Source organism: Ochotona curzoniae, unplaced genomic scaffold (genome assembly GCF_017591425.1).
Source record: "Ochotona curzoniae isolate NIBS_2020 unplaced genomic scaffold, NIBS_Ocur_1.0 contig_4064, whole genome shotgun sequence".
In the NCBI taxonomy this organism is placed as follows: domain Eukaryota; kingdom Metazoa; phylum Chordata; class Mammalia; order Lagomorpha; family Ochotonidae; genus Ochotona; species Ochotona curzoniae.
In genome coordinates, this window is record NW_024466107.1 from 2,342,433 (window position 1) to 2,355,936 (window position 13,504).

Consider the following 13,504-nt stretch of genomic DNA (forward strand, 5'->3'; position numbering starts at 1 on the left):
AGAGCAGCGTGATGCCCAGCGGCAAGCAGAGGCGGGCACAGTGAGGGTTGAGTGGCAAGGCGCGCCCCACGTGGTCAGCTGAGTGGGCCTGGGCAAGGAGCGCCCCATGTGGTCAGCTGAGTGGGCCCGGCCCCAACGGGGAGGGGGAGGCGTGCCTCACCTCTGGGTTGAGAGAGTTGTTGTCAGAGGACTTCGTGGAGAGCAGGATGTGGGTGAAGCCGTCCTGCTTCCTGACGACGATGTCTCTGTACCGGTAGGCGCTCTCTGTCTGCCGCACGCTGAAACGCAGCCGCTTGTCGAAAGGCTGATCTCTCCTTTCATCCAGAAATTTCCTTTTCCCAGTGGTCACTCCTGTCACGGATGTCTGTATGTTGGCCGTCCCATTGGCTGTCAACACATCCATGAATGGAGAGGGACCTGCCAGGAGTCAGGAACCACAGCAGTGATGACAGCCTCCCGCTGCCCCTGGGCAGGGCTCCATCCTGCACCTCACAGCCCAGACAGAGGGACTGAGCAGGCCAGCCCTGGGGCGTCTTCTGTCCCTCAGTGACTCAGGAGGGTACCGGCTGCAAACACTAACAATGGAATGGGTGCTTGCTGGAAAGTGGCTATGCAATTCCAGTCTGCGGAGGCATGGGGCTCAGGTCACAAGGAGAGCAACAGCAAAGAGGTGCAAAGGGCAAAGGGAACAGATGTCCCATGGCCGGGGCTGAGTCTGCTGCAGGCCACCGGCCAGGTGAGAGTGGCCACGCGGCTCTGCCACGGTCCCCGGGGACCACTAGGGGTCCTCCGTGAAGGACACTGCCTTGCTGCCTCTGAGGATCTGTGCCCGATCCCACTCCCTCGTCACAGCTGAAGACAGCTCTGCCCCTGTGCCACTGTCTCCCTAACAGCACATGGGGCTGGCTTTCTCATCAGCCTCGAGATGCATTTTAAAAGCCACTGTGACAATGTCAAGGGTTTCGCTCCATGTGTAGTGGCACCAAGAGTTGTTGGGGCAAGAAGCCAAGGTTGAAGGCAGATGGCTGACCTCCTCTCCGTGTGAATGGGCTAAAGACCATCTGCCTTGGCAATACAGCAGGAATGAAGAGCGCAAGATGCTGGAATGCCAGAGGCTGGCACAAGGGAAGGGCATGAGAAAGCATGGGCTGGGAAAGACAACGTCGCCAGGAGGGACCTGTTGAGGAAGTCGGGTGTGCTCCTGGGCAAGACACTGTGACTTTCCCGACAGCAGAAACAACCCTGTCCACTGTCATCTCCAGAGCTTTCCCAGGGAATTCCGTTTGTGGAATGTTCAAGAGACATCTGTGAGACATGGAGAACCTGAGACTGTGAGGCTGCAGGGTACGTCATTAGAGTGCTGGCTGCTATGCCTGGGAGCGCAGCAGAGGACGCCCAGGCAGCTGGGACCCCCCCACCCCTGTGCAATCTGGATGCAGGTTCAGGCTTTGGCTTTGCCTTGGCCTAGCTACGGCTACTGCCATCATTCCGCAAGTGAACCAACACATCTGACATCTGTTTCTCTCTTTATATGTAACTGTATCTCTCAAACAAATCAGTAAACTTGAAAAAAAAAAAACAGCTGCAGAAAAGCAACGTTAAGAAAATAAAAAAGGAATTTAGAGCCTTAAAAAGACCCAGGTGATGCTGGCCCAGGACCCATGCACTGGCCTTTTTTTTTTTAAAGATTATTTTTATTGGAAAGGCAGATCAGATTCACAGAGAGGTTAGATAAACCTTCCATCCACTAGTTCATTCCCCAAATGGCTATGGCTGCAATGGCCAGAACCAAGCTGAGCTGAAGCCAGGAGCCATGAACCTCTCCCAGGTCTCCCACATGAATACAGGGTCCCAAGACCAGGAACCTCCTTCAGGTCTCCCATGAGGGTACAGAGTCCCAAGGCATTGGGCCATCCTCTACTGCTTTCCCAGGCCACAAGCAGGGAGCTGGATGGGAGGTGGGGCAGCCGGGACATGAATTGGTGCCCATATGGGATCTCAGCATTCCCAGGTGGGGATTTAGCCACTGAGCCATCCTGTCGGACCCACTCCTGCCCTTCCTGCCGAGCCATCCTGTCGGGCCCACACCTGCCCTCTTGCCGAGCCATCCCATCAGGCCCACACCTGCCCCTCTTACTGAGCCATCCTGTCGGGTTCACACCTGCCCTCTTGCTGAGCCATCCTGTCACATTCACACCTGCCCTCTTGCTGAGCCATCCTGTCGCGTTCACGCCTGCCCTCTTGTTGAGCCATCCTGTCACATTCACACCTGCCCTCTTGCTGAGCCATCGTGTCGGGCCCACACCTGCCCTCTTGCTGAGCCATCCTGTCGGGTTCACACCTGCCCTCTTGCTGAGCCATCGTGTCAGGCCCACACCTGCCCTCTTGCTGAGCCATCGTGTCGGGCCCACACCTGCCCTCTTGCTGAGCCATCCTGTCGGGCTCACACCTGCTCTTCTTGCTGAGAATGCTTGTCTTGGCAGGTGAGCAGTTAATGGGGCAGAAAAGCCCCCTGGATGCCCCCTTCTGAGGCTGGCTCTTTCCCACTGCCTTCTCACCTGACCTGGCTGGGATTCAGGCCTCCTCACATGCGTGGGGCAGCCCAGCTAAGGTGGGATGCAAGCACCCACCTCTCTTACTACATTTTTACTGATGGGGTTTGTTGCCTGTGCATGCTGAGCTCTGAGCCAGCACCCTCCCCGTTTGTCTCCCTGGTACTCGGCAAATATTCAATGCCCAGGCGAATGCAGTGGGGCACCTGCTGGCCCTTGTGCGCAGAGCGCCACGTCCAGAGAAGAGCCGTGAACACACTTATCACACTCCGAGCCGCTTACTGCCCTGAGTCAATCCAGGGACAGCGAGCTCTTTGCTTCTACGGAATCAATTGCTAATGGCTCTACCAGAGGCGAGTGCCAGACGCACATGGAAAACAGAAAACTTGGGATGGCTTTCAGAATCGACAACTTGTATGAAAACAGGGCAGCAAAACTGCCTCTCCGCAATCCAGGCCTTTCCACTACTGATTAGCGTCACATTCGACCAGAAAAATAACCTATCTTTATGTCTAACAACTGGTTTTCCTGGCTTGGGCTCAACAGCAAAGAAAATGTCCTGAAACATGCAGGGTTACTGCAATTATCATCACTGCTGCAAAAAGGCATGACGGTCGCTAGAAGGACTCGTGCTGTCTGCTTCCCACCGGCCACGGACGACTGGGAATTGAACAGCGCAGGAACCAGCTGCTATCAGACCCTGCAGGATGGCTGGTGGCCCCAGAGGGAAGGTCCACGGAGGAACTGGACCTCACAGCCACTGTCCTGCTGGGGGCAGTATCCACACTCTGCAGGTGGAGGGATCTCTCATGTCACCTGGCAGGCGTGGGCTCAGGAAGCAGCTGTGTGGGGACAGGGGTCCCTGGGATGCTTTGCTGAATCCTGATCTGAGTGTGTGCAGGCAGAGATGCCACTGGGCTGGGCAGTCCAGGGGTCTGTAAACTGGACCACCCCTGGAGTCACGCATCCAGGGAGCTGTGACCGGCTCGACGGGCACGCCTCCTCACCTGTGTGGGGCATATAGTCGTGACCCTGGAAGAGGCCCCTGTGGGCAGTGGAACTAATGTGGCTTTGGAATAAAGATGCCTGGGACTGCATTAGCAGAGCCTCACACTCAGCTCCAGCGAGGTGAGTTCTGGCTCAGTGGTCAGGAGGGTCTGGGTTCAACTCTCAGCTCTGCTGTCGCGTCCAGCTTCTTGCTAAGGAACCCTGTGGAAGACGGCAGGCGACGGCTTCAAGTTCTTGGGTCTGTGCTATCCACATGCGGGAACCGAGTTCCAGGCTCTTGGCTCCCAGCCCTGGAATGGCTGTCACAGGCATCGGAGGCTCAGACAACTCGAAATCGGTTCCTCTGCCCTACATATATATGCATATATGCTTCACCCTGCAGGGATCAGACTGCGAAGCAATGAACAGTTTTCTTAAGCACCACAAATCCAGCACTTTAAACGGTAAAGGCCACAGCATTAGGCAACCAACCAAAAATTACTAGACAGACAAAGGAAAAGGAAAAACAAGACTGTCAGCCAGTGCAGGCTCGTTAACAAATCAGTTAACAAAGCTACAACGGAGGGATTAACAGCAAAGACTATTTTCTGTTATACTACAACCGCAATGTGATTAGAGATTTACATGACGACATGAGTGTAATGGGGAAATGTGGATTACAAAGCAATCCTCACTGAGTACATGTGATGGGTGAGACACCACAAAAGAAAAGATCCTGGGAGGTGCTTGGCTCAGTAGCTCAGACACCTGCCTGCTCCACGGGAGTGTGTGCATACAAGTCACAGCTCCCGACCCCAGCCTCCTGCTAACGCAGGCCCTGGGAGGCAGCAGGCGGTGGCCCTAGTACCTGGGGTCACAGCTGCAGGCACTTGGGAACAAGGAGGAAAATGAGAATGTCAAATTTACGGCTCAATAAACAGCAGTTTAAACATTAAAAAAAATATCAAAGAGTATCTGAAGACACAGCAATAAGACAATTTCAGAATGCAGTGGGGAGAAGAGGCAGGGACGATGAGTGGCAGCTGTGAGTGCCGGGAGTTAGCCCCAAGCCATCTCTTGAGTCTTGGCAGGAGTGTGTATGTATGTATGTGTGTACAGGGGTGTGTATGTATGTGTGTAAAGCAGCTGCACGAGGAACGGCTAAGGTTTTCTGCATCAGGTGCACGCCAGAGCTTGCAAACCGAGGAGCTTGTTACCCAGCTCATCGGGAGAAGCACACAAACACCATTCTAGGCCCTGGCCCGCCACCTCTCTGCCAGTATGTGCCACGGATGTTCATGTGCCAGTTCTTCCAGCCCAGATCCAGTTCCCAGCTGATCATCCGGGAAGCGCAGCAGAAAACGGCCAAGTCCTTGGGCCCTGCTACTTACACGGGAAACCTGGATGGAACTCTTGCCTCATGGTCTCCGCGTGGCCTAGTACTGGCCGTTGTGGCCATCTGGGGCATGAACCAGTGGATGGAAGAGCTGTCCCTTCAAATAAATAGACAAAACCTTAAAAACAAAAACCCAAACGTCAAACTGAGGCATTACCGTGGCCTGCTGACATTACACACGGAACAGAAGAACTGTGTACTCACCCTCAGGGTGCACACAGGGCAGAAGAGCAACTATAAGGTGCACAGTGAGAAAGGCCCACCACAGCACTGCTCCTTCTCTACTTCAGAAACATCAACAACAGCTGGGAGAACCTAGGGCAGCGTGGGGCAGCTTGAAGGGTGTGGTCGACGCAGGAGAACGGGACCAGGTGGAGCCTGATACGTTCCCTGGCGTACAGAGCAGAGACTGGGGGACACACTGGGGAAACGAGCCTGCACTGACTGCACGCTGAATGTGAACCTGGAGCTCTCGCGGTAACTGCCTGGCCTGATCACACACCGACCACTTTACAGTGTGTCAGGACAGCCGTAGTTGTCTGCAAGGCTGTGAAGTGGGAAGAGAACAGGACGGGAGAAAAGGCAGAATGCAGGGCTACGATGCCATCACCTCCTGAAACCTTGTCTGGGCAAGCAGGCACTGGTGGGGCTGACGCAGAGAGCTCCAAACACGAGGAGGAGGAAGAGATTAATGCAATTAATTTTACAAAGCTGACTCGGGTGTCCGAACTTGACTGAGAGGGATGCAGAGCAAAGCCACCTGTGGTGTGGCACTTGCCCGCGAGCAGGTGCCTGACGGCGTGTCGTCGGGGGGTGACCACCTTGGAGCACATCGGGAAGCGGCTGCATGGAAGAGCGAGCATCAGGTCCCGGGACAAGAAAGCTTCCCACATTCCAGGAACAATGTAGAAAATACAGTTTTCAAAAACCCACCTGTAGGTGTAAGCAGGACTTGGAAAAGCCATTGAGGATGTACACGGAATGAGTAACCAGGAGACACACAACTTTACAACACAAAAAGCTACATCTATCACTTTGTTGGAATCACCACAGTTTTTCCGTCAGAAGCTCTGTGGTTGAGGTTTAGCACGAAGACACCCTAAAGACTCTCTTGAAAACATTTATGAGTGAAATTATCCTTCTGGTTCCTGGCTGCGAGCCTACACAGAGAGCACAGGGCCCTCTGAGGGACACGCTGAGCCGGCCTTAGTCCAGGCACGGTTTGTACAACAAGGACACGCACGAGCAGGCAATACAAGCTGGGATGGACCACTCAAGACAGGGTCATGAGAAACCAGGAAGCCAATTTCCTTTCTTTGCTTAAAACGCATAAAATAACACGCGAAGAACAAATCAGTCCTGGATATGCCTCCTCAGATGGAATAGAAACACAGTATGAAAAGCTGATCTCTGAAAAAAACCTGAAATGATTCTTTCTCCATTCTGATGAGCAAAGTGTTTAAAATAAGGCAACCAAGCGAGGGCTGGTAAAGAGACCACACACATCCACGAAAGAAACAGAAAGGTAACAGGTAGAGCAGAGAGCTGGGAGGACAAGCCCCTGGGAGTTTGCTAGAAATATAAATGAAAGGGGGTCAGTGTAGTGGTGTAGCAGCTAATCCTCCATCTGTGGTGCTGGCATCCCATGGTTCGAGTCCCAGCTGCTCCACTTCTAATCCAGCTCCCTGCTAATGGCCTGGGAAAGCAGTGGAGGCTGGCCTACATCCTTGGGCCCCTGTAACTATATGGGAGACTTGGAAGAAACTCCTGACTTCTGGCTTCAGACTGGCTCAGCTCTGGCTATTGTGACCACCTGTGGGAGTGGACCAGTGGATGGAACATCTCTTTCTGTGTGCCCTGCCCCCAGAGTACTGCCAACACCACCTGGAGCCCTCCAGAAGGCCTGCCACAGCACCAGCACCTGGAGGAAAGCTGCTGCCATGCCATGATCCACCATGGAAAGCATGCACTGCTATTTCTGTTAGGGCTGGAACTGGCTTAACGTGCTGTTAGCGGCACGGGGCTCCACTACCGGAAGAGGTCCAAAGTGAGTTTTAAGCGTCCTGGCTGTTCACAGATATTATCTCCTTCACCTTAAACAATGAGGCAAGTGCCTGCAAAATCAACAGCCCTGCTTTACAGTGAGACACCTCAGGTACTGCTCCTCACACCTGCACACCTAACCCTGCGTGGCTGCACAGGTACCTTGCTCACATCAGAGGCAAACAGAATCTATTATGAGCAAAGCTTTCACATGAACATGGCGGTAAGCTGGGCTTTAAACATCGGTACCCTCTTTCCATGGCATGTTAAACCAGTCCTTCGCAAATGACCATGTCTGTCTCTGCTCCAGAGAGGTTAGAGAACTCATGGGGGTTTGGGGGAGACGGACACACACTGCCACTATTTTCACTGGCTGAGTCTGGAATCTGCACACCTAGATGCCCCGAGACTTCCTGGCCACCAATGTGGCGACCTATATACGGGTTTTGGAGCACTTTGCATCTGGCCTTCTCAGGTGAGGGACGTGTCACCAGCAAAAGGCGCCGAGACCACGCCAAAGCTGGGAAGCTCTCAGGCATCTAGGGTCGCATGGACATTAGCACACAGTAGGTGCTGTGTTTGACTTCAGTGTAACTGAATTGCTACGGACACTCTGAGTTCACAGTGACTTGCACGTGTTCACCCACTGCTGCCCCTGCCTGAACAGGCAGAGCTGAACAGGAATACAGCGGATGTACCACAAGGCCCCAGAGGCTTCTAGAAGCTTAATGGAGAGGAGGGCCTAACACAGGCGCTCTGAGGCACAGAAGTGGTTGCTGTGCACCCAGCGAGTCTGCTCCACGTGGGTTCCCCCATCCTACTTTCAGCCGCCACCGACGCACAGTCACTCCTGACCCTTCGTCTACCAGCAGCTCCACCCTCAGTGTTTCAGGATCACTTCCCAGTTGACCGAGTCCAGTGCTACAAGGAGCAGCACGTACCACCCTCTGTGGGAGACCCAGTTTCTGAAGGCAGTGCTGCCTCAAACACAGGCCCAGAAGGACCACACACACCAGCATAACCCCTCCCCTAGTCCTTCCAGCCAGGCTGCTGGTCACACCAAGTAGAAGGTACCCTACTCGCTACCCCGCAGGGACATCAGTATACCATGGTCCTGGGAATATGCCACCAGTTGCTGTCCCAAGGCGCCAGCCCTCCAGGGCCTTCCTAGGATGCTGAGAGGGGTGGTGCTCAGGACGACTCCCGCTGGGAGCTTGGGATCTGAGATGCTGAGACCAAATGGGAGCCCATCCTGCTGGCACTGGGCTTGAAGGTGCATATCTGTGCACTGTCTTAGGAGAAAGCTGGTAAAGCAGGCACTCAGAAACCAAGCCTCTTCCCTAACCAAATCAAATGTTATAAAGATGAGCAGCATGACTCAGGAAGGGCCTGTCCCTTTTCTGTTCCATAACTCCAAGTACCAATGACCCTCGGGGCTGCAACTAGGTCAGCAGGCACGGCCACGCTCACATGGGGACATGGCTCTACCTAGGGGAGGCAGGTGCAGCGCAGCAAGCCCGGGGGAAGCCAGGCTGTCCAAGCAGGCGGCCAGGGTCACTGACATACCAAGGCCGAGCAGCCTCCCTCCTGATCCGCCTGCTGCAAGCACCGTCCATGCCGGGTACACGTTAGAGGCTCTCCTTTAGACTGTCTTGTCATCCTCAAGATGAGCAAACAGCACTGATCTAAAACCTAACAGGACAAATAGTCCAGGCAGTACCGTGAGTCAGGCTGGAGGAGGTGGAGGGAAGCGCTGTGCTACCCCAGCGCCTCTGAGCTACACGCAAACCTCCAGCCCCAGCCCGCCAGCTGGGGGCCCTGCCGAGGCTGGGGAGGGGCGATGACCTTCCTGAATAGGTGGGTGGGCAGTGCCAGCTCAGGTCAGTCAGGCCCACCTGGCTGTGCAAAGGCGCCATGCCCCAGCCGGCTGCCTGTCATGTCAGTACACAATGTGGACGGGTGGGAAGGAAATCATTACAGGAAGGCCCCAGAAGGGTGAGGATGCTCTTGAGTAATACTGGTTGAGACAGGAGCAGGATGTGACTAACAGCCGTGAGTTTAAGCAGTGAGAAGAGCTAGAGGGGTCCTGGACCACCCCGGCACAGGGAGGAGACCAGGCACACCCTAAACTCAGGAGTCTGGGATGAGGTTCACCAGCACATGAAGAACCCCAACTTCCCAGTGATGCCACAGGCATCGCGGTGTGGTGGTGCAACACGCTGCCCCCCAGTCTCTGGTGGTGCCAGTGTGAATACATCCCCTGAGGGGTGAGTGGTCTAAACGTACAAGCACAGCTGGACACATGGCTCCTGACAGGCTAAGCACACGCAGCCACTCTGCCGGACTTAACACTTGTTTTAAGATCAGGGTGAGTTAGTCTGGCCCATGAAACCATCTGGTCTGGCCTTGCCAAGGCAACGGCAGGTGGGACTGGAAATCCAATGAGCTCACACAGCAGGCTGATTTTCAGCCGACAGTCTGGGATGGCCAGAGAACGATATTTGAAACTTCAGATATGCAAATGGCCATGGACAGGAGTCAGGCTTCCTGCTTCTGTCTGAGATGCTTCCAGCAGCCTCATCCACCTCTCCACGAGGCCACGCTGAGTGAGTGACACCCACAGGGTGCACCCCTGCCATTTGTCCAGGACACTTCTCCGCAGGGAACAAAGGGGGTGTTGTCTCTATTTACCCCAGAGCCATGCCTGAGGTTGTCTGCTAGGTGGGTGGGCCTGCACAGGGCCTGAAGGCCACTGCTGCTGCCACCTGCATCCTCAGAGATGCAGGACACACACACAGAGTCATGTAATAACGGACAGCATGATGAACAAGCGGCCCTCAGCATTTCACATGAGCCGCTCTGGTCTTCAGGCTTGCTACTGCCTGGACGTGCAGGGGGTGTCAGCTGTGCAGCGAGGGGCTCCTGCTCGCTACTGCAGGCACTGGCCTCACCTCACTGTATACAAACACATAACACAGGTATGGACACAGCTCTTGCCAACGTCCTGAAGGAAGTATTGGCAAACAAAGTCCAGGGCACCCCACCCCACTTTGTGATGCTATGCAACTCAGCCATTCTGAGAGCACAGCTTCGGGCACTCGCAGCTGAGCTGCCACTCCCAGAACTGGACCTTGGAGCTCTCTCTTCAGCACCCGTGTGCACACCACATGCAGACAGATCGCACAGTCCTTGGGGATGGGAACTACTGCGAAGAGAGGAAGCCTTCACATGTGGTCAGACAAGCCACCTGAGGACCACGGCCAGTGTGGAGGTTCCTGTTTCCCATGGGATGGCTGGGAACTGCCACCTGCAGCCAGCCAGTCCTGGGGTTCCACATACACGCCTGGGGCAGTACGTGAAGGGCTGTGGGATGGCTGGGAACTGCCACCTGCAGCCAGCCAGTCCTGGGGTTCCACATACACGCCTGGGGCAGTACGTGAAGGGCTGTGGGATGGCTGGGAACTGCCACCTGCAGCCAGCCAGTCCTGGGGTTCCACATACACGCCTGGGGCAGTACGTGAAGGGCTGTGGGATGGCTGGGAACTGCCACCTGCAGCCAGCCAGTCCTGGGGTTCCACATACACGCCTGGGGCAGTACGTGAAGGGCTGTGGGATGGCTGGGAACTGCCACCTGCAGCCAGCCAGTCCTGGGGTTCCACATGCACACCTGGGGCTGGCAGTGCGTGAAGGGCTGTGGGATGGCTGGGAACTGCCACCTGCAGCCAGCCAGTCCTGGGGTTCCACATACACGCCTGGGGCTGGCAGTGTGCAGAGGGTCCCCATCAAATGCACATCTCCAGCTCTGAGCACAAGCCTCTCCCTTAAGGCACTCGGCCTTGCTGAGTGACTGTGACCACAGAGCAGACTCCTCCTGGAGCACGAGGAGTCCCCAGGAACAGTCCTGCTCTTCTTGGACAACAAAGCAGCCTTCCGATCAGCACCATCAGCATCAGTTCCACACAACTGCACCGAGTGTCTGGGGCCCACAGGGCAGTCCCCTGTGGATGAGGACATGGGCGCCAGTCCTCTGTCACCTGCAGTGTCCACTGTGGGTAGGCTGAGCTCCTGGGAAGCACGAATGTCCTAAATCTAGAAAAGCAAGCCGGTGATGTTAGGGGCCCGAGGAAACCCAAACGTCCACCTTTACTCAACTCTGAAGAACCACATTCAGCAATGAGGCAGTCTCCATATTTCACAGGAAAAGTTAGCAACAGAAACCCAAGTCATGAAAAGTGCACCACAGGCTTTGAAAAAGTCGGTGGAAAGCTCAGTGCAAACATGAGCAATCTTTAACTGCAAAATCATGCTATCATGATTTACTTCTGACACACACAAACCTAAAAACAGTTAAATTATTAAGCACTATAAATCCACCCAAATTTCCCAATTTAAATTCAATAGGACACGTGATACACAGGTTTGCAAATAGGGAAGAGATGGCAGAAAAAAATCCAACAGCTCAGGTCTTGCAAGGAGAAACAAAGCCATCCTCTCACCCTTCCCTCTAGTGCGCAGAGAGAAGGAGGAGTCACTCTTGGTAAGTCGGCCCCTCAACCGCCAGCTCACCTCCCCAGGCAGCAGCAGTGCCTTGGCCAAACGCCTGTCAAGAGCAGTCAGAATCACACCTCCGCTCCAAAGGCATCAACTCACAGTCTGCGTCTCTTGCAGGCGGTGTGGTCCTGCTGAAACCCTCAGCACCTGTTCCCATCCCATGGTGCAAAGATGCCCCACTGAAGGCCAGCCCCAACACACTGCTTTGCCAAGTACCACCAGGGTACGAGGATGCTTGTGTCAGCAACAGCCCACTTGCTGCCAGTGGTCTCATGGCCCAGTGACTCCATCTCAGCCTGGTGCCTTCCTCACATGCCCTGTGGTAGCTATGCCTGTCACGCCGCTGGCTTTGACAAGCACAGCTGACCCCAGCAGAGGCACACACAACACTTGGTGGGGACAATCATTGACCGTGCTAGAGCATTGTTTCTAAGGGAGCTACTATGAAGGCCAGGGCCAGTGGGTGACCAGCACTGCCCAGGCTATGTGCCCAGCTCTGCGTGAGGTCTGTATGCAGTGCGTCTCAGAACAAGACCCTGGTCAGCACTCATCAGCTGTCTGGAGTAGCGGAGGGATGAGGTGCACCTCCAATAGTCGCATATGGCCTTCATATTTAAATGAGAAATACATTAGGCCAGATTAGGCTAGCTACTCAGCTCCCTATTGGTGTACCCTACACCAAAAGGACATGTCCCACCCACTCCCCCCAAAGCCAGTGCAACCACTCCCGCTATGACATGGGCAGTCACACACTTAGGTTCTGGGGTTCCCAGAGGGCAGAGTAAGGCTGGAAATTTGAGAAAAAGGACCCACAAATAAGGCAACCTAAGACTACTGGGTACTCTGGGGACCCAAAGGAGACAGTTCTCCTTGTGGTTCTCTTGAAAGTAAAAACAGAACAGAGCAGAAATGAAGTCCAAGAATCCCCTAGCCCATTCAACACAGCAACAGCAGAAGGCAAGAAGAGCCAGCACTGAAGTCCCTGCTTGAGGTGGCAGACAGCCACCAGCAGGCACCCTCCCAGGACACGCAGCCACTAAGAGTCCCCTGCACGCCGCCCGGGACACACAGCCACCAACGGCACCCTCCCAGGACATGCAGCCATCAACAGCACCCTCCCAGGACACGCAGCCATCAATAGCACCCTCCCAGGACACGCAACCACCAAGAGTCCCCTGCATGCTCCTGGGACACACACCTTTTCTCCAGAAATGGATTTCTATTTGGGACCTGGAAAACACAAGTGCCGACACAGAGACGCTGTGCTGGATGGGGATTGCTTGCTGAGCCCAACCCAAGGCAGACTCAGAGACACGGACCATGAGGGAAGCCGAGGACCTGGGCGCCTGCCACCGTGCGGGAGACCTAAATGGGGCTCCTGGCTGGCTGCTACGGCCAACTGGGGCATGAACCCGCAGATGCCAGTGTGTGCACTCTCTCTGCCTTTAAAATACATCTTTAAAACAAGATGAAAAGTCTGGTAAAGTATCATCCCAGGAGACAGGAGAAAAATGCAGCTTGCCCCCTAAAGACAGTCATCCGCAATGCATTTGTGCCTTTATTGTCTCAAGAGGGCTACTGGCCTCCCAGCTGGCACTGTCCCATCCTCCCTACCAGTTCCACCTCTCTCACAGTTACAAGGTCAGGTGTGATCCACACACAAGGCAGTGTGGCTGCTGGTCTTCTACCGCCTCGCATGCTTGCATACAAGCTAAGCGTGGGAGAAGGAGGGGCTCCGCAGGCGTGGGGAGGTGACGCCACGTATACGGCTCTGGCTCCTGCTGGAGGGCCCTACCAGCACTCAGGTCAGGAGTGCCCTGTTCACAAGTCCAAGGAGAGGAACAAACTGACCTTGAACAGTAGGGGGAATTCTGCACACTCCCAGGCAACAGAAGACTGCGAACTTACTGCAAATTCACCTCCTCGCCTGTCGAAACCAGAGAGCCATGAAAACGGGATGTGACACAGAGAGACC

The 13,504-nt window shown here is 54.9% G+C and overlaps 1 protein-coding gene across 2 annotated transcripts in view; it reads right to left on the reverse strand.

Annotated features, from left to right (window-relative positions):
- The window catches only part of CDYL (chromodomain Y like), a 100,230-nt gene that overhangs the window by 12,181 nt on the left and 74,545 nt on the right, over nucleotides 1-13,504 (reverse strand). For both annotated transcript variants that reach the window (XM_040984036.1, XM_040984035.1), the window contains exon 3: nucleotides 161-417. In XM_040984036.1, the coding sequence (XP_040839970.1) occupies nucleotides 161-417 (257 nt within the window). The remainder of the gene's footprint in view (nucleotides 1-160; nucleotides 418-13,504) is intronic.